Source organism: Lissotriton vulgaris, chromosome 2_1 (genome assembly GCF_964263255.1).
Source record: "Lissotriton vulgaris chromosome 2_1, aLisVul1.2, whole genome shotgun sequence".
In the NCBI taxonomy this organism is placed as follows: Eukaryota; Metazoa; Chordata; class Amphibia; order Caudata; family Salamandridae; genus Lissotriton; species Lissotriton vulgaris.
In genome coordinates, this window is record NC_141687.1 from 1732883200 (window position 1) to 1732904297 (window position 21098).

Sequence of the window (21098 nt, forward strand, 5' to 3'; positions counted from 1 at the left end):
TCATGCCACTTGTTGACTTACGACACTGTCCATTGATTTTGCTCCTCCAGTCGAGGCAGACGCCATTTGCAACGCACAGGGTTGCGTAAATCTCCAAACTTGAACACTGCACAGACTTGTTGCTGATTCGGCAGCCATCAAAAACACATCCCTGGTAATAGGATTCAGGCGGCACCAATGCATGGCAATCAGCGAAAACACTACAAGTAAAAGGAGATGACATATTTATCACAAGAGTAATGGCACAAATATTTTTTTGAATGATTCATCATTAAAGGTGGGCCTGAAGCTGTGATTGGGAGAATGATGTGACCAGTTGGTCCACCCATTTGGCTATTAGTTCAGAAACCTTGTGGCTCTCGACCTTTATGCTTAAATTCAGCTTGTTACAATCTGATGTGAAATAAATGTAACCAAATCAAATCCTGTTAAACCTGGCCCTTACTGCAGGGTCTCCCCAAGATTTTTGCCTTCTGTTGCTGAACCCATTTTTTTGCATTAGGACTCTGCCATTTTTCCCTAATAAACAATGTTTACGTGCATGTGATCTTTACTTAAAACATGGTAAAGTTGGTTTACACCTGATTGGCACATTTACTGTATTTGTATAGTCCAAGTAAATAGTACTGAAGGCACCAGGGGCCTGTGTTGGGTTTTCACTTTATTACTGTTCTTGTGTTCATAAATAGTTTGCAAGTTAAACATGGAAGCCACCAGAGGGCTAAGTACAAGTTAAGTTATTGACTTTTGTGCTTCACCAACAAGGATTGTGGTTGTTGCCTGAGTGGGGCTTTCACCTACTTCAACCAATGACCCAATTTCTTACAAACCCAATACAAACTAATGAACTGAAAGTCAGTGCCTATTTTCCTGTGAACATGTAGATTATTTTCAAAAAATTAAGCATGCAGCACTTGAAACTTACTCGCTCAAAATGACTTTACAAAGCTCCGGTGTTTTGCAGGGTGGTTTAGTTGGTGGCACTTTTGTAGGAATTGGTGTGGCTGGAGGTGGTGGTGGTGGTGGCACGTTGCAATAAGGCTTTGTTGTCACATTAACTTTCCAGTGTGGAGCCATCTTTGAGCAATCAGAAACAATTGTTCCATCAGGCATGCGGCAGTCATCTTTTTTATTGTTGGTACAAGTACCTAAAAAAGAGGAAATGAATCAGAGGCAGTCCTTTCATATGTGGCATTAGTCTTACGAAAGAGACACATAACTGACTAAAACATTATGTAAAAGCTTTAATGTTTCAGTAAAGGATGTTAGATTAACAATATGTCCTCTATTTTACACTCCACCATAGTTTAGATCATGTTTGCTATCAGCTGTCTGTCGCACAAAGCAACCAGTATAACTAAAATAAGATAATATGAAATAGCATAACACAACAATCGCCTATGGGTCAATGGCATATTTCTTGAAAGATTATTTTCTCAGAAGGGCTGAGTCAGAAGAGCTAATTATATGTCAGTGGCATGCCAGAAAATGATGGCCGCTCTCCACTTCCCACCACCGTACAGGTGGAATGGGTACTCACATCCTAGAAGGGGCAATAAGATCTTCAACAATTATTGCCGAAAAAGGGAGCCCAACTGGGCGCCCTGTCGCAAATATAGAGGAACGGGTACTCTCTTGAAGGGGTAGTCAAATTGAAACACTAGAGGGCACTTTTGTTTTCCTGATGTGTAATTTCCTGATAACATTTGTATTATATCCCATTGTGCTATTCAAACATGCGGTTGTATTGTATGGGCTCACGAGCATTGTTAATAAAAAAAAGAGTTTAAAAAAAAAGGGAGCCCAACTACTGTCTGTAGGATGTGAAGTCAGCGCCTTGAGACCCTCAGGGGTGAGTAGCAGTGCTTTATAAACCCTGATTGATCGATTGATTCAATGATTCATTAAAGTATGTGTCTTGTGTGTAGACAATGCTTCTGACATGCATAAAATCAACAGAAAAGGATAACATTGTGTGCTCTAATTCTGCATATTCCTCCCAGGAAATTATTACATCAATTTAAATATCAGTTAAGTTCCCATTCATATTCTCATTAGATATTTGGTAATTCGCTTCCATAATGGAAACAAAAACGAATAAACGGCACGTTTGAAGAAATTCTGAAGTTCAATGCTTAGAAAAGAAATTGCAGAGATGCTGTATGAATTGGACTGTAGCTTCTTACCACATTGTCCTTCTGTGTTGTAACCAAACAAGCCAAATGGGAGTTTCACAACGAAGATCATGCCACTGAAGGAGATATAGGCATTGATTTCAGGGATCTGAACAACCATGTTGATGCCAGCAGTGGAAATGGAAATTCCATTTTTGGTAAAGCTTGGGATCACCCATTCCTTGTTGAACATTATCTGCGGATATGCAATACATGAAATTGTTATGCAGAGTTTCTTTGTCAGTGGAGTGGGCTACAGTAAAGACTTTTCTCTCGAACAAAATTGGTTGACAGTTAGTGTGTGCAAAATTGGCATAATCTGCATCATCTTAATTACGTGAGAATTTGGTAAAAGTATGCAAAATGTTGTATAATACATGAAAAGCAAAGCAGTAACTGTACCCGGTCTCTAAAGGGGATACGTACGAGGAAAGTGGCGTAATGAGGCATTAGCTTTCGGGCTTAACGCCTCTCTCCGCCACTTCTGAAACACAAGGCTGCACCATATTTACAAGAATGTGGTGCAACCCCCTGCAATGATTCTAAGCTTAGTGACTTAGCGCCAACGCAGGCACCCTTGCACTAGAGGGTGTCTGCATGCAGGGGTTGATTGCTTATGTGTAGGAAGGTGTTCCTTTCTGCACATAAACAAGCCTATAATGCCATTTTGTTACTATCAGGTGTGTGCTGCTACGTGCCCCTAAGGCCACCAGTAAAAGTAATGTTGTGGTGGCAATAGGGGCTTGTACATAAGCCCGAAAGTGTTTCTGCTTAAGGGAAGATTCTGGCTGTGATCTGATGGAGCAAGACCCCTCTGTACTGGAGGAATCGCATTGCATATGAAGGGTTAGTTAAGTTCCATGTCAAATACATGGATTGGCTAGTCTGCATTAGTGAGTTGGTGTTAGCGTATGCGGGAAGCAAGATATTAAAACAGGAAAGGCCACAAGACCAGCTGCTCTTTTCTTGAAAGAATTAGACCTGTTGCATGAGGACATGGGCATATGTTACAGACACAAATGAAGTAAAATTCAATTTCTCGTTTTATAAGATACCCTAGTCTCAGATGTAAGCAAAGATGACTTCGGCATCGGTAGGTCTTACAAAGACAACCCAGTGTCACTTCGTAAAGTGTGCTTTATTCGTTCCTTACTCCGCTATACTTACACCGAAAAAGGTTACTTAACAATATTAACGTTGTGTTCTGCCACTTCTTCCCTTCCCAACATAACATTTTTGCTTGATTTTGTAAAATATAATGCACCAGTTTTTAAAAAGTTTTAGAAGTACATGAGAAGATGAGCATCTCTGCCTGAACTTACTTTTAGGTTTTGTTCCACTTCACAAGCATTTCCATTAGTATTTCCGGAAAGCTGCACTAGGTACACGTTTCTAGGATTACTGCTGGGAATGCCATGTAACATACCCCCACGCTGCTATTTTTAATGTTCAGAAATCTGCATTGCGTAGATTTAAGAAAAGGGGACATTCAGCCCACTGGCTAAAATACACGTTTTTACAATTGTTCTCTTTTCTTCGTGGGGATTTTTTTTTTCCTTTGGAGAAAACCCTTTCCATATACTCCTAAAAAGTCTAGGTGTGATCTGTTTCCGCTTCAAATCCTGGAATGAAGTTACTCAAGCCGTTTTCAGGAGTAAAATGATGACCATTGTGGGGCATTCCCAAACTTATAAGGCTAACGACGCCTTGCAATTCCATCCTCTCAACACATGCAAAGTTTTACTCCTGTGGAGTTCACAACACTTATTTCAGAGAAACCTGAAGTAGTATATGTATTTATGCCAGCCAGGAATCTTTTTGGTAATCCTTGACAGGCATAAATGGGGATTCTTTTAGGCCACAAACCTACATCTGCTCCTGAAAATACATTTGTGATTCGGGCCCTATGTTTTTCTAAAGGAACAAAGAGGGGGTTAAAACATTTTTTTTATCCCAGCAATTTCAAAGCAATATCTGCTTTTTAGAATAAAAGATAACTTACCCTGTTAGTCATCCTCCCCTTGTAAAGAGTACGTGTCAGCATGACTTCGCTGGAGCCGTAGTAAATGTAAAGGGATTGAGGACAAGAAAGGCCATCCTCTGCATTGCAGAAGTAGTTGTCAATGAGTACGCGGAAGTTGTCATACCGTGGGGTGATTTGCTTCACCAGGGTATATGTACAGTTGTCCAGGAATGTATAGTAGGTTCCATCAAAGGTGATGTAATGGGGATCGCCCCAACCACTGCAGACACCTGATGCACAATGAAAATGAGAGGTTAGGATTTGAACAAAACAATGTGTACTTCATGTGGGTTGTGCATTTAGACAGTAGTGTTTGTCAATCTTCCATTACATTGTTGCTAAGATGTGCTTAACTATCTGTTGTAACTTCACTTTCAGTAGAACTTCACTGTTCAGTGGTGCATTTACGGGGCCTTTTGTGTTTATTTTCTCCAGTGACAGGCCTACTCGGGTCCAAACACTTTAGGGCAATGTTGCAACTTTTCTCGACTTGGGGTCATCATTTTCGAGTCCCCTTAATCTTTATCCTACTTTGACCACTACAAATATAAGACAGAGCTAAACCTGTGCACATGCCTTATCCATGTGCTCCCCATATTATATTCTATTATATTGATTCTATGTCAGCATACTTTTCAGGTCTGGCTATCGTGTTCCAGGGATATTTTTATTCTGGAGGGTGTTCATCAATCTAGACTTAAATCCTCAAAACAAATATTTATGCTGATGATTTTTAGAAGCTGTTCCTAGTCTAGAAAATCGTATTTGCCTAGATGTCAAATGTGCATTCATTCACATGTCTGCCTAGTGAGTTGTGTCGAGCTTAAAAGACACTAGACTCGACATGGCCAGGAAGTGCCCTAAAACAGATGCTTCTGGCCCATTTAATTCCAATAGCTAATTTGGAGGGTTTATGTCCTGCAAAAAAATTGTTTAGAGGTGAATATCTGCACAGCAGTACCAGCACATACACACCGTCTGTTATTAACGTGGCGTCTTGTCACATGTGTGACATAGTTCATAGCAAAAACTATTTTGGATGTTCAGTGCAAATATGACCATTGTGTCAAAGTACTTACATTCACACTCATAGTGATAGCAGCAGCCATCTTCACTGTAGACTTTGATGGGAGGGAAGCCGCTCTCACAGGTCACCAACTTGACCTCTGGACATTGCACAGGCTCTATAGTGACCACATTGTTTCCATGACAGGTTGCCACAGTGCAGTTATTAATTATCCAGGTCTCGTTAAGCTGTTAGAAGTAAACAAAATGGCAAATACGTCAGTGGATTATCCTGACCACAGACTACATGTTGGGACTTTGGGTGATCACTCAAACTCTGATAGTACAGAACGTGAACGCGCATATAGCATGTATCAATTGCGTTTACAGTGAGCCATATTCGTCAGTTTAGTTTATTGCGGACAATTAATTAAAATCCTTGCATGAAAAAAACAAGAACAAAGTGCAATTAGCAGTAAATAATACGGTACAGTTAAAAGTTTCAGAATTCTCTGATCTATCCATAATAAATACTCAGTAAGAGGACAATTTGGGTGAATAAGCAAGGATTGCTTGGTGGCATACACGAATTCCACTAGCTAAAAAAGCTGCCCTCAAGATCACTCCTCCATCATGCATAAGGGAAGGACATATGTAAACAAAGTGAACCATATCTTCCTTGCATGCTTCACATAGCTAACATCAGCTTTGTTCCCAGGTCCTTCACCAAGGAAGTCTGTGCAGTAAGGCTGGTAATTGAACAACCCAAAAAAGCATAAACTTTAGTTTTAGGAACAGTAAGCAACCAGAAACCAGTTAGGGCTGAGATTTTAGGAACTTGGGGGCATATTATCAAGAACTGCGATAAAATTATCGCCTCTTTAGCTGCAGGAAACTGCCACTAAAATGGCGATAATGGGCTTGATAATATGCCCTTGTGAATTCCCATAGCAGCCCAGGTTAACACCAGAACCTGGGCTGCTATGAGAATTCACAAGGACATAAATGGTACAGGGAGCCCTATGATTTTCTATGGGCCATTTCAAGACACAGAGGGGCTGATTACGATGTCTGGTGGAGTTGCCTCCGCCCGACATCATCTCAGTCATGGGACCGACCAACACCCGGTCGGCAGTCCTGACTGGCCCATTAAGATGTGACCTAACACTGTTGCATTCCTATATTTTCCAATGGGAGCATGCATTCCGTCTGTAAACCGGCCTGAATGCATGCTCCTATTATAAAATGGAGGTGCAGTTCCTCCCTGCACCCCATGGCAGGCACCTCAAGGTGCCTACCATGGAGTTCACCAATCAACATATGGGCACACTAGGTGCCCCCTTGGCCACCAACTGGAGGTCGTGCACCCAGGGCGACCTTGCTGTGGGCCCCAAAATGTGAGTTCCAACAGCCTTTCTGTGCCGGAAAGGCTGGCACGGAAAGGCTGCGGAAACCCGACATTGTAATCCCACAGGTGGAAAGACCCACCCTGGAGTGACCAGCATAATACGATGCAGTCTTAAAGGCTCTGACCCAGGGTCAGAGCCTTTTATGATGCATTGTAATCAGCCCCAGAATGTCCTGGACTAAATGTTCTGTCGACAGTTAGCGTCACATAATGCAAGGGTCCTTCACACAGGTCCAAGTGAAATGGACTACTCTGTCATACTGCTATTTATGTTCTGTTTTGAATAATGAAAGGCGTCAGCAGAATACCCTGTCTAATAAGTATTAGTGACCTCCATCTGTGTACTAAATATAGAAACATGTCGCTCAGTTGGATTCTTTTTCTTCATGTTTTCTTTCTGTTTAAAAAACCTACAAGGAAACTACGTGACTGTGAAAACGAGTAGCTCAGATAGCCTCCTGCTTAGAAATAAAAGGTGTCTAAAGCTTTTCTAAATGGGGACAACAGTATGTTAAACCTTAGTTGTTCTGGTTGGCAGATTCCACATGATGATCACCTGGGTCGGGGTAGTGCCACCTATGGTGCATTTTTATATGATGGGTGCTGCCAAATTGATCTTATCATTTGAGCGTAATCTTCTTTACTGTTTATACATTTGTAACCTTTTTCTAATTTCTATCTAGACCATAATCTGAGTACTAGTCTATTACGGCGAATGCCATGCTCACTGATGTGCTGTTGATGAATCATAGTTCATCTCCAATACAGATATGTCTCTAGGTTTTGGAATTCACTGAGTGCTTGTGTCTATGTTCCTATCATACCCGTTCCTAAACTTCCCTGATGTTCTTGTATCAGCACTATTTGTGTACTTCTCTCTTCTTTTACCTCATTATGCTGCATTTGGCTTTTAAGTATATCAATAGCTGTGGCCATAGCGTCCAGTCCTGACTAGTAAATCTACCCAACCAGTCTCTGTCTGTCTTACTATTTCCTCATTTTCCCTTTTATGTGCTACATGAACTGTCTGTCTAATGAGTGTTCCATTCAGCTCTTGCTTTTTCTAAAGACCCATCAAATTAAGTAAATGGGGTTTTTAGGGTTCCAGTGTAGCACTACAACAACCAATTAATAAAGTCTTGGGAGCCTTTTCATAAAAGCTGTTTTGAAGTATATACAGTACCGCTATGTTACATGCCCCAAAATGCAATTCACAAACCTTCAGCTGGAATAAGCATGGGCGAATTTTGCGAATCTCGCGTTCGCGAATTTTGCGGATTTGCGAACTCGCAATCCGCAAAATCCGCGAATTCTCGCAATTTGCGGATTTTTTTTTTTTGTGTTTGCGCGGGTTTCTGCCAGTTCGCGAGGGTTTTTTACAATGTCGCAAATTGCGAACTTACCTGTCGGGTCGCAAGTTTCGCGAACTTGTTGTTTCTACGTGTCCAGCCTGTTTGGGACACTCTTCTTCATCACTGCCACTCTCTGTCACCACTGCCACTCTCTGACTACTCATGCCACCCTCTGGCCCACCCATGCCACCCTCTGTTTCATCACAGCACCCTCTGGTTGTCCAGTCAGTGTACATTATTGTGGCAACGCAAGCACACCTTCCCTGCCTCAAGTGACCTGAATTAATTTGGGGCTGATTAATGTGTCACAGAATATTTTTTTAGCTGGCACCTGCTTCCTTAGTGCTTCCTGATTAGTGATCTTTTGCACTTGCTAAGTGCTTTCATTGTTGCAAAATTAGTTACAACACCTGCCCTGCCCCAACTGACAATAATGCATTAGGGGCTGATTAATGGATTTGAACTTCCAGCCTGGCTCCTGCTTGTCTCCCTTAGCTGTAATTCAGGACCTTTGTGGCATGTGTGTAACTATTCTGAGGTTCAGAGCAGGGTCACATAATAGTTTCAACTGGCAACTGAACTCTGGAGGGGCCCCTCAGGAAGCACTACAGGAAATGGCTACTAATGATGAGCCTGAACTTTTGAACCTGGTAAGTAGTTACTTTCAGTTTTGCTAAGATCGTATTTCTGCAATTTTGCACTTATTCGCGGGGCGCGAACTCACGCGAACAGTGCGAACAGTGTGAGCAAAATCCGCTGCTCGCGGATTTGCGGATTTTGCGGGAGATTCGCGAATCTCGCGGATTGCGAATTTACCGAAAATCCGCAAAATCCGCGAGCGAAACGGATTTTCCGCCCATGCTTAAGCTGGAAATATCTTCCTCCATTTAGGTTATATTTTCTGGTGGGAGATCTAGTCTAGGTGGCGGAGATGCACACATAAGTATCAGATTTAGAACTAAATGAGGGAGGAACACAGGGAAGCAAGTGGAATATGGGGAATAGTTATAGTAAAATAAGTAGGTTTAAGAGAAATTTAGGGAGCATTTAGGGAGGGGCATCCTAATACCCAGTGATCCACAGAAGACAATTGGAATTTGTAAAATACACATTTATATCTACTATATCAGTGCTTCTAACAAAACAGGCTTAAATGTACTCCAGCCCATCAGTGGAGTAAGTGAATCACCATGCATGGCCACCACTGCCACTGCAAAACTCACATTGACTTTATTGAGGAAGGCAATAACAACAACACATATTGAAACATATGCAATAAATCAAATTAAATAACATTTTTAAATTAAACTTTTAATTATTTGCAACTTGACTATTAAAAATGTTAAGTAAAAAATGTAATGTTCATTTATAATACATACAGTAACGTTTTAATGACATAAAAGAGTAGCTTAGTTGTTAAGAAATTAACTTCACCAAAAAGGACACCTGACTTGCCACCAATACTGTGGCACAGCAACACAAATTATATTGTGGGTTATGGGAGGGGAATTAACTTTTAACTCAATCAAATAAAAAAATACATGAAAATAAAAATTAATTAATAAAGTTAAAATGTAATAATATATTATTTAGTTCACGTCTTTTGTTCCTTGTTACGGTGGTAGTAGCATATGAATAGAAGTCAGTGATATATTTTAATTAAACATATATATATGTATAGTTTTTTAATTTACAATTCACTATTTTGAAACTTCGTAATATTTTCTATACGGAGATCAGCATTGCAGAGACAAATATTTCCATCAGCAGTCAGAAAGTTACTAATAGTCATTTTTTGGTTGTAAATTCAGTTGTAGGTTTCACCCCCTCCCCTTTATTGAGATTTGTTAATCTAAATCTATGTGTAACATTATACATTGAAATGGTGAAATTCCATCCATAGTTGTAGGTGTAGATCTACACATGGGGAGATGTGCACAGGCAAACTTACTTTAGTGAGTAAGGAACCAACTGATTCTTAAGCAATCTTTTAGACCATGCAGATGTCATGTTCCTTAAAATAAATCATTGTGAAGTGTGTGTTTATGCATAGTTATGGATTTATTGTTTTTACCGAATAATTTGCAAAATGTGCCGATTTTACCAAAAACTTAAGACAATATTACTAACAGAGAATATGCTTCATAATTTGCACTTTGCTGCATAATGTAGATAACCTTGCCTCATAATTTGGTCCTGTATGCCACTAACCCTGGGCGTAGGACTACGCTACACTCGCAGAGCGTGCGTAGTTTGTGCTGCTACATGCTACGTGAATTGCACGTAGCACTGTGCAAAAACACGTAGTGTAGAGTAGTGGGTATTTATTGCATGCTTGCGGTCCTCAACGTCAAGTTGGCAACTGCGAGCGAGCAAAACACCATTCCGACAAGACTTTTTCCTCTTTCGCGATCAGCAACATCAAGTTGCCGAACGCGAGCGTGGAAAATATACCTCCTGGTGAGTTTCTCAATGCGGGGAGGTCAGGTTTCTCATCGAGAGTGGTCGTGAATGCTCGCGACCGCTCGCGACAAGAAACTACCAGTCCGCGTTGAGAAAGCTGCTGCTCAAGTACAAATCTACTCGAGTGGCAGAAAATGACTGCTTGCACTGTGCAAGATGCTGTTTGCAATGATTGCACAGTGTGAACAAGCACCCGGCACTGTGCAATCAGTGCGAACAGCATTTTCCCTACCGCACTAAGCAGTTCGCGTAGCTGTGCGTAGCTTGCATAGTATGAAGTGCACTTCGTGTAGCTACACGTAACACTACTATGCGAACTACGCCCAGGGTACCACACAATCCAAATCCCTCACAATATTAAAGCCCTGGAGAGTGGTTTGGGGGCTATCAATATATAGGCAAAATATACAGGAGCATTTGAAAACATCTTTGTCAGCTTGACCTTGTTTTCTTACCTGTTTTGGGGGGCAGCCTGGAACTGTGGTTGTTGTTGGACTTGGGGTTTTAGTTAAAGTGGTCGTTGGTGCAGTGGTTGTAGGTTTCCTTGTGCTTTTGGTTGTAGGAGATGTTGTGGGGGCTGTTGGAATTGGTGTCGGACATGGTCCTGGAATTCTCTCAGCTTCACACTCTGTACTACAAATGGCCATGAAGATGCAGCCATCTGCATCTGTTATATTATAAAGGATGTCCCCTGAAAAAAGCAGAAACAAGTGAAATTAGTGACAGTGCAAAATATCAGTGAGTAAACAGGTACTGACACCAAATTTATGCTCTTCTCCCTTGCCTCAGATCACTTCAGTGTCCAAGCAAAGGAAATGCCTTACTGCAACCTTACTTTCTCTCAGACAAACGTATTTATGAAAGGCAAATGTTTGAAAAGATTAAAAGCCCCAAAAGGCCCCGTGAAAGATTGTTAACTTCAGTTTCAGAAAAAGATAGTCTGCTATCCATATTACTTTCTTATTTCTTTTGCTTAGCACCTCAGTGCTAATAGATTGTAGAACACTATACATAACAGGCAGAGTCCGATTTCAAAATGTGCTAATCCATTCCAAAAAGAAGGAGAAGCAGCAAACTGTCCAGTGTGATTGGGTGCAGCACAGGAGAGAGAAAGGCCAGTAAAAGTCAACCGAGTCAAATAAAACACTATGGATTTTGTGGTACAGTTTGAGTGTGGTTTTTGATCCAAAATGCACCATTTGCTTTGTAAAGATCTCTCCCACCCCGCCATGTCTGACAGGGCAAGGTGAATATATTGACCTTTGCATGGCTTGGGCTGTCATAAAAGCCTAACCTTTACAAATGAAAGTGCTGTAATGTGAAATATTATGGGATGAAGTATTTAAATGAAAGAAATCAATAGTGGACTGTTATAGGATAATCAGGTGATAAGCATTCGATTATTTTACAGAAAAACGTTTAACTTATAATGCAATTTCTCTTACCTGGATTGAAGAATGTATCTTGTACATGACAACGGCAGGAGGACGAAGTTGTTGTGGAAAGCCCTTGAGGTTCAGTATGTACAGTTGTTCTTTGTGGAGTATTAATTGAAATTCCTTGTGAAGTAGTTGTTTCTTCAGTTGTCACTGTAGTCTCAGTTGTTGTAATTGGTAATGTGGTTGTAGAAGATGCTGAGGTTGTTGATGGTACTGAAGTTTCTGTTGTTGTGGTAATAATAGATGTTGTAGTTGGTATTGTAGTGGATTCAGTTGTGGTTGCAGGGGTTGTCGTTTTTGTTGTTGTAGTAGGTTGTGTTGTACTAGACGGTGGTGCAGTTGTTGTAGGTTCAGAAGTTGTTGTGGGAACTGGAGTTGTGGTTGTTACAGTTGTTGTGGTAGTTTCTGGAGTTGTTGTAGGGGCTGTGGTCTCTGTGGTAGTGGTAGTAATCACAGTGGTTATAGTTGTTGGTGCAGGGGTTTCTGGGATAGTAGTAGGTTCAGTTGTAGTTGCAGGTTCAGTTGTGGTAGTTGCTGAGGATGTTGTAGGAATTGACGTTGTGGGTGTTACAGTTGTTGGCTCAGTGGTTGTGGTTGGACAATGGCTGTAGTCATCACAGCACAAAACACTTATTTCATAGTTATAGCACACTTTAGATTTTCCAATCTGATCATTGTTATTGCAGATCAATCCAAATGTTACATCACACTGAACAACTTGTCCAATGTTATTAATGTTTACAGCAGGGAAGTTCTCTGCTCTGCATTTAATATTCTGTGGTGTCTTGCAGATTTTCTCTCCTGATGCTATAATGTTATTGTATGTTTCAATGTCCCCACCACCTTTTCCAGATGAAGGAAGACTAACATCAAACCATTTTGTCCACTGACATCCTGGCTGGCATTTAGTTGATATTACTGAGGTTGTGGTCGTAGTTGGTGAAGTTGTGATTCCTGTGCTTGTGGTGACAATAGTTGTAGTTGTTAAGGGAGTTGTAGTTTCAGGTGTGGTGGTAGTTTTTGGTGTGGTAGTAGGAGTTGTGGTTTCTGTGGTAGTGGTAGTAGTCTCAGTAGTTGTAGTTGGTGAAGTTGTAGTTTCTGTGGTTGTGATAACAACAGAGGTTGTCGTTGGTTTTGGAGTTGTTGTAGTTTCAGATGTGATAACAACAGGGGTTGTGGTTGGTGCTGAAGATGTTGTAGTTTCTATTGCGGTTGTAGTTTCTGGTGAAGTTGTAGAGGGCGTGGTCTCTGTGGTAGTCGTAGTAATCTCAGTGGCTATAGTTGTTGATGTAATTGTAGTTCCTGTGGTTGTGGTGACAATGTTTGTAGTTGGTACTGGAGTTGTTGTTTCTGTTGTGGTCGTCGTTTCTGGTATAGTTGTAGGGGTTGTGGTTTCTGGGGTAGTGGTAGGTTCAGTTGTAGTTGGTGGTGCAGTTGTGGTAGTTGCTGACGTTGTTGTAGGAATTGATGTAGTTGTGGTTGTTACAGTTGTTGGCTCAGTGGCTGTAGTTGTCAAAGGTGGTGTAGTTGGACAATGGCTATAATCATCACAGCACAAAACACTTATTTCATAGTTATAACACACTTTAGATTTTCCAATCTGATCATTGTTATTGCAGATCAATCCAAATGTTACATCGCACTGAACAACCTGTCCAATGTTATTAATGTTTGCATCAGGGAAGTTCTCTGCTCTGCATTTTATATTCTGTGGTGTCTTGCAGATTTTCTCTCCTGATGCTATAATGTTATTGTATGTTTCAATGTCCCCGCCACCTTTTTCAGATGAAGGAAGACTAACATCAAACCATTTTGTCCACTGACATCTTGGATGGCATTTAGTTGATATTTCTGAGGTTGTGGTCGTAGTTGGTGAAATTGTGGTTCCTGTGCTTGTGGTGATAATAGTTGTAGTTGGTAATGGAGTTGTAGTTTCGGGTGTGGTGGTAGTTTTTGGTGTGGTAGTAGGGGTTGTGGTTTCTGTGGTAGTGGTAGTAGTCGCAGTGGTTGTAGTTGGTGAAGTTGTAGTTTCTGTGGTTGTGATAACAACAGGGGTTGTTGTTGGTTTTGGAGTTGTTGTAGCTTCAGTTGTGATAACAACAGGGGTTGTGGTTGGTGTTGAAGATGTTGTAGTTTCTATTGCGGTTGTAGTTTCTGGTGAAGTTGTAGAGGGCGTGGTCTCTGTGATAGTGGTAGTAGTCTCAGTGGCTATAGTTGTTGGTGTAATTGTAGTTCCTGTGGTTGTGGTGACAATGTTTGTAGTTGGTACTGGAGTTGTTGTTTCTGTTGTGGTCGTCGTTTCTGGTATTGTTGTACGGGTTGTGGTTTCTGGGGTAGTAGTAGGCTCAGTTGTAGTTGGTGGTGAAGTTGTGGTAGTTGCTGAGGTTGTTGTAGGAGTTGATGTAGTTGTGGTTGTTACAGTTGTTGGCTTAGTAGTTGTAGTTGTCAAAGGTGGTGTAGTTGGACAATGGCTATAGTCATCACAGCACAAAACACTTATTTCATAGTTATAACACAGTTTAGATTTCCCAATCTGATCATTGTTGTTGCAGATCAAGCCAAATGTTACATTACACTGAACAACTTGTCCAATATCATTGATGTTTACATTAGGGAAGTTCTCTGCTCTGCATTTTATATTCTGTGGTGTTTTGCAGATTTTCTCTCCTGATGCTATAATGTTATTGTATGTTTCAATGTCCCCGCCACCTGTTTCAGATGAAGGAAGATTAACATCAAACCATTTTGTCCACTGACATTTTGGCTGGCAACCTATTTCTGAGGTAGTGGGCGTTGTTGTTTCTGTGGTTTTAGTTACAACAGGAGTTGTGGTTTGTGCTGATGATGTTGTAGTTTCTATTGTGGTTGTAGTTTCTGGTGAAGTTGTAGGAGGTGTGGTCTCTGTGGTAGTGGGAGTAGTCTCAGTGGTTATGGTTGTTGATGTAATCGTAGTTCCTGTGGTTGTGGTTACAGTATTTGTAGTTGGTACTGGAGTTGTTGTTTCTGGTATGGTGGTAGTTGTTGGTGTCACTGTAGGGGTTGTGGTTTCTGTGGTAGTAGTCCCAGTGGTTGTAGTCGGTGCAGTTGTAGTTTCTGTGGTTGTGATAACAACAGAAGTTGTCGTTGGTTTTGGAGTTGTTGTAGTTTCAGTTGTAGTGGTAGTTTCTGGAGTAGTTGTGGGGGCTGTAGTCATTGTGGTAGTGGTAGTAGACCCAGTGGTTGTAATTGTTGAGGCAGTTGTAGTTGCAGTGGTTGTGGGTTCAAAGACTGTAGTTGGTATTGGAGGTGTTGTAGTTTCTGTTGTGGTAGTAGTTTCTGGTGTAGTTGTAGGGGTTGTGGTTTCTGGGGTAGTAGTAGGTTCAGTTGTAGTTGGAGGTTCAGTTGTGGTAGTTGCTGAGGATGTTGTAGGGATTGATGTTGTTCTGGGTGTTACAGTTGTTGGCTCAGTTGTTGTAGTTGTTGAAGGTGATATAGTTGTTGGTTCAGTTGTAGTTCCTGTGGGTTTGGTGACAAAGGTTGTAGTTGGTATTGGAGTTGTTGTAGTCTTTGTTGTGGTTGCGGTTTCTGGGATAGTAGTAGGTTCAGTTGTAGTTGCTGGTTCAGTTGTGGTAGTTGCTGAGGATGTTGTAGGAATTGACGTTGTGGGTGTTACAGTTGTTGGCTCAGTGGTTGTGGTTGGACAATGGCTGTACTCATCACAGCACAAAACACTTATTTCATAGTTATAGCACACTTTAGATTTTCCAATCTGATCATTGTTATTGCAGATCAATCCAAATGTTACATTGCACTGAACAACTTGTCCAATGTTGTTAATGTTTACATCAGGGAAGTTCTCTGCTCTGCATTTTATGTTCAGAGGTGTCTTGCAGATTTTCTCTCCGGACGCTATAATGTTATTGTATGTTTCAATGTCCCCGCCACTTTTTTCAGATGAAGGAAAATTAACATCAAACCATTTTGTCCATTGACATTTTGGCTGGCATATAGTTGGTTTTTCTGAGGTTGTGGTTTTAGTTACGGCAGAGGTTGTGGTTGGTGCTGAAGATGTAATTACTATTGTGGTTGTAGTTTCTGGTGAAGTTGTAGAGGGTGTGGTCTCTGTGACAGTGGTAGTAGTCTCAGTGGTTGTAGTTGGTGCAGTTGTGGTTCCTGTGGTTGTGGTGACAATGGGTGTAGTTGGTATTGGTGTTGTAGTTTCAGTTGTGGTGGTAGATTCATGTGTAGTTGTGGGAGTTGTTGTTTCTGGGGTAGTTGTAGTTGATGGCGTTGTAAGGGTTGTGGTTTCTGTGGTAGGAGTAAGTTCAGTTGTAGTTGGTGGTGCAGTTGTGGTAGTTACTGATGTTGTTGTGGTTGTTAACGTTGTTGGCTCAGTAGTAGTAGTTGTCTCAGTGGTTGTAGTCGATGAAGCAGTTGTAGTTTCTGAGGTTGTGGTTGATAATGGAGTAGTTGTAGTTTCCATTGTGGTGGTCGATTCATGTGTAGTTGTGGGAGTTGTTGTTTCTGCGTTAGTGGTCTCAGTGGTTGTAGTTGGTGAAGTGGTAGTTGATGGGGTTGTGGTGACAACAATGGTTGTAGTTGAAATTGGGGCTGTTGTAGTTTCAGTTGTGGTGGTAGTTTCTGTTGTAGTTGTAAGGGTTGTGGTTTCAGTGGTAGTAGTAGGTTCAGCTGTAGTCGGTGGTGCAGTTGTGGTAGTTGCTGAGGTTGTTGTAGGAATTGATGTTGTTGGGGATGTTAAAGTTGTTGGCTCGGTAGTAGTAGATGTCTCCGTGGTTGTGGTCAGTGGAGTAGTTGTAGTTTCCTTTTTTGTGGTAACAATAGGGGTTGTGGTTATTTTTGGAGTGGTTGCAGTTTCCGTTGTGGTGGTTGTTTCTGTTGTAGTTGTAGGGGTTGTGGTTTCTGTGATAGTGGTAGTAGTCTCAGTGGTTACAGTTGTTGGTGCAGTTGTTGTTTCTGTGCTTGTGGTAACAACAGAAGTTGTAGTTGGTACCGGAGCTGTAGTTTCTGTAGAAGTGGAGCTTTTTGTTGTAGATGGGATTTCCTTTGTAGTAGTAATCTCAGTGGTTGTAGTTGATGCAGTTGTAGTTTCTATTGGTGTGGTTACAACAGATGTTGTAGTTGGTATTGAAGTTGTAGTTACTGTTGTAGTAGATGGTGGTGATGTTGTTGATGGAGTTAGGCAATGACTTTCATCATCACAGCAGAGTACTTTAATTTGATAGTTAAGACACATCTTAAATTCTCCTGTTTGTTCTTCATTCTTACACACAAGACCAAACGTTACATTACACTGCACTATTTGTCCACTCGCGTCTATATTCTGTTCAGGGAATTTTTCTGCCCTGCATTTAATATCCATAGGTTTTTCACAGAGTTTATGGCCCGCTGCTCTGATCTTGTCATAACTTTCATAGTCTCCTTCTGCACTTCCAACCTTAGGCACATCAATATCAAACCAAGTTGTCCATGTGCATTTTGGCTTACAAACAGTTGATGTTGTGGTTATTTCTGTTGTTGTGGAAGCACTTGTTGTAGGAGGGATAGTGATCCCTGGAGTTGTTGGTTCTTCTGGAGAGGTTGTAGGGGGCGTGGTTGTAGGAGAAATTGTTCCACAGGGCACATACATGCAACACTGAATTCTTATTTGATAGTTGTAGCAGATTGGCGGAAGCTGGTCTTTATTGTAACACACCAGTCCAAAGGATTTATTGCAGGCTACTACTTGCTCCAACTCGCCCAGTGGTGTGTCAGGGAATCGCTCAGCCCTACATTGTATATTATTCGGGGCTTTACAAACGCTGTGTCCCTTTGCCTTTATATTCTCAAAGGTGTCAAAATCTCCATTGCTCAGCCCAGGATTGGGATAACTGACGTCATACCACGGTGACCATGTACATTGCTCGCGAACACAGATTGTTGGAGTAGGTGCTGGAGAAGAAATAAAAATATTAATTAATGCTGTCTATTTCCATATGTATTGAATACATGAAATCAGATTTTCAAGGATTTATCAACAAACATTTAGGGCTGTAGTTTCTGGCTTGCATTTCACAGTTATTCTGTATATTCTTATAAATGTTCTATATTGTTAATAAGTGCCAAAATATCTCTACAGGTTGGGAAATATTACAGGGGAAAACTTTTGAATGAACATTGCTACAACGCTATAGTGCCCAATGGTTACAGAGATTGTGTGGGATGCGGGGGCATGAACCAAAAATATCTGTTTTGCTTCCTTTACAATACATTGTTGCTATAAACATCCTCCTTCACATACCCGAAAAGTCCTTCATAGGGGGAAAATATTTTTCAACCTGGACTCTTCACACTGCTTGCCTTTCTGAGATAAGTGATGGCCATTTTCCCAGCGAAGCAGGCCACATTTAATAGAAATGCCTACTTAAGCCCTCCAGTCTACTATCTTTCCCACTTATCATCTTGGGTGCACATTTTGCAGATGCTCCAACTAATCTCCCTGAAGTAAACCTTCTCCTTTTTGATCTCATACTCACTATTGCCATCAAAGTAATATTGATTGATTGCTAATCTAGTAGCAATGTATCACACCACACCTGTTGGGCTTGGGGTACCTACCTAAGGAGCACACATAAAGCTTAATCCCTCAGTAAAGGTCACCCTATTACATCCCAACATACTTGGGAGATGCTAGACCTCTTCAACGCACACCAATGAGAAATGCACCACATCCATGATTTACTTACCACCTGTTTTAAACTCCCGATACTACTCAGAACTCAATAACTCTTTGTTGGACTCTCATGACTCCCTCTCCTCTCTACCTCTCCCCTGCCCTCCCCGCCTTTAACTTTTGTCTTGGCCTACACCTATAATGACATTTATGTAGATATTTGCCATTTAGACAACCATCATAAGAATTCAATATACTTCTTTTGTACAATTTCATACACTAAATGCATTTCTGAATCTGATGATTGCGTTCTTATGTATTTCTTTTACTCACATGTCTTGACAAGTATACACCTTTATCCTAACTTTCACCTCTTTTTTTTTTGCTCCCTGCATTGTTTTATTCTTATTAAAAATGCCAATAATGATAAGAAATGCCTATTGCATGTACTGTGTCTTTTCACATGGGTAAAATGGGTCAAAGGGTACTGAGGTTTGAGTGTGTCGATTGGACTAAGCGGATTCTATTTCTAATAATGAAGTATTGGATTTTGTTTTCAGAATGTCTATCAAAGGGCACTTGTAGTACACAGGAAATTGAAAAACTGTCTGCATCCACTGCCAGGCATAACATTTGGATGTCTTCTGTCCTTGTTAAAAAGTGAGCTTAAAATTTTCATTGCCAATCTCTAATTAACAACACCCCTTCAACCTGGACACACTCCGAGCCCGCTGGGAGGGATGGTGGTTGGGTCCACTGGAGGAAGCAGATTAGCGTGACGACATTACCAAAACCCTTACAACCTCCTCCATGCTTCGCCTCATCCAACTTTACTACCTCCACACAGCCTACTTCACCCCGGTGCATCTACACAGGGCACAATTGCGCCCCTCCCCTGACTACGCCAGCTGTGGTTAGCCCCCTGTAGATTTCTTTCATATGGTGTGGACCTGCCTGGCCCTCACTTTGTTTTGGTCCAATGTAGAGTCTGAGCTTACCCAGAACCTAGGCCGGCAGGTTCCCCACAACCCCATGTGCCTGCTCCTGGGTGTGTTCGATGGCTTAGATGGCTCTAGAGCCGACAAGGTCTTTTTGGGCACAGCCCTCGCAGTCGCCAAACATGACATAGCGGCGGAATGGGCAAGTACCAGATCCCCTACCTTGCAGAAATGGCGACGAGGGGTGGATTGGTGTGCCACCCAAGAAGAACCCCTGATCGAGGCCCGGGTATGTCCGAGAAAGTGGTTGAATTTGCTACCTCCTTAACGTTCATGTTGCCCTTCAAATGTAAAAGTACATGTTGCCTTATGTATGGCCATAAGAAGCTATCCAATCATTCCCTAGAACCAGATTACGCTGTTTCTTGTACATGGCTATTGTGTATTCAAGCTGATATGCGCTGGATTTTGTTCTGTTTCTCATATAAAATGCAAATAAAATGTGATTATCAAAAAAAAAATCCTTAGCCTCTCGCTCTCTTTTAAATAACCCATCTTTTGATTTTATTCCAACACAGTGAGAAACAGCATCATGAACTTATAGAAATTACCATCTATTTGTACCTTTTGGTGTGGTGGTCGGAATTGAGCTTGAAGTGGTGGTGGTGAAGACAAATGTGGTAGAGGGCACTGTGGTTGTACAGGCATAAATAGCCCTGACTATTGTTCCATTATTGCCACATGTTGCATTGATGCATCCTCCGATGCCATCCGTGGTGTAGTAGATGACTTCATTGTACTTATACCTTTTTCCCTGGTACTCGCAGTAGCAAGCTGCCAATCACAAAAAGGAGAGAACAGAGCCATTAAGCACAAACAGTGTTTGCACATCCACAATTAGGAAGGGTCTGGAAGAGTCATCGAATTTGGTCAAATATCCTACCTTCATTGCTCTGCGTACACGCAATGCCGTTTGTTGTGCAAGTGCTGCAAAAGAGAGGAAAGGTTTCATTGTAATGCAAAACGTACTTATTTATATCACCTTTACAATGTTAATTGTCCACACTGCGACACCTCTCCCTTTTACTGAATTAAAAGTTGTCAGGGGGGGTGACCAATGTAAATCGCTATTTACTATTATTCCTCTTTGGAGCGGTTCACTACTTCGAGGTGCCCCTTTAATGGTCTTTCTAGTATGAATGCATATGAGGCCAGACTCCCTCTTGTGAACCTGAGCTTCCACAGTGTAGGCCTTGAGCTACACAGTTGACCTTAATCATCACATTTCTTGCTGGTGCAGGTAGTGTGTGCTACACAGGATGCGCAAATCTGTTTGCAGGTTTCTAATGTTTACCTGCTAGTAATGGGATACCTCTGAATAATCAACTTAGTAAAATAAGGCTGTGCAAGAGGCATTATAAGATAATAGGCCCAGTTTTTCATTAAGAAATAGAGGGGCATATTTACAAGGTGTTAATGCTACCAGAACATCACTTTTTCTAAAGTATGGTGGTGTTAACTCCTTTGCCTTATTTAGAAGGACACTTAACAAGGCTTAACACTCCCTGGTAAATATTGGCCCTATTCACGCAGCACTTTGCATGAAAGAGGGCCTTCCGCCGCAACACCCATTGCTTTGTGACGCTG

At 41.4% G+C, this 21098-nt stretch overlaps 1 protein-coding gene across 1 annotated transcript in view; it reads right to left on the reverse strand.

The window, feature by feature from the left end:
* LOC147733206 (mucin-5AC-like) overlaps positions 1 to 21098 on the reverse strand; it is a 78204-nt gene that overhangs the window by 14904 nt on the left and 42202 nt on the right. Inside the window, exons 29-37 of the mRNA XM_086957738.1 lie at positions 20395 to 20438; positions 20076 to 20285; positions 11871 to 17792; positions 10881 to 11116; positions 5277 to 5451; positions 4177 to 4427; positions 2187 to 2370; positions 926 to 1148; positions 22 to 200 (exon numbers count right to left, since the gene is read on the reverse strand). Of these exons, the coding sequence (XP_086813864.1) occupies positions 22 to 200; positions 926 to 1148; positions 2187 to 2370; positions 4177 to 4427; positions 5277 to 5451; positions 10881 to 11116; positions 11871 to 17792; positions 20076 to 20285; positions 20395 to 20438 (7424 nt within the window). The remainder of the gene's footprint in view (positions 1 to 21; positions 201 to 925; positions 1149 to 2186; positions 2371 to 4176; positions 4428 to 5276; positions 5452 to 10880; positions 11117 to 11870; positions 17793 to 20075; positions 20286 to 20394; positions 20439 to 21098) is intronic.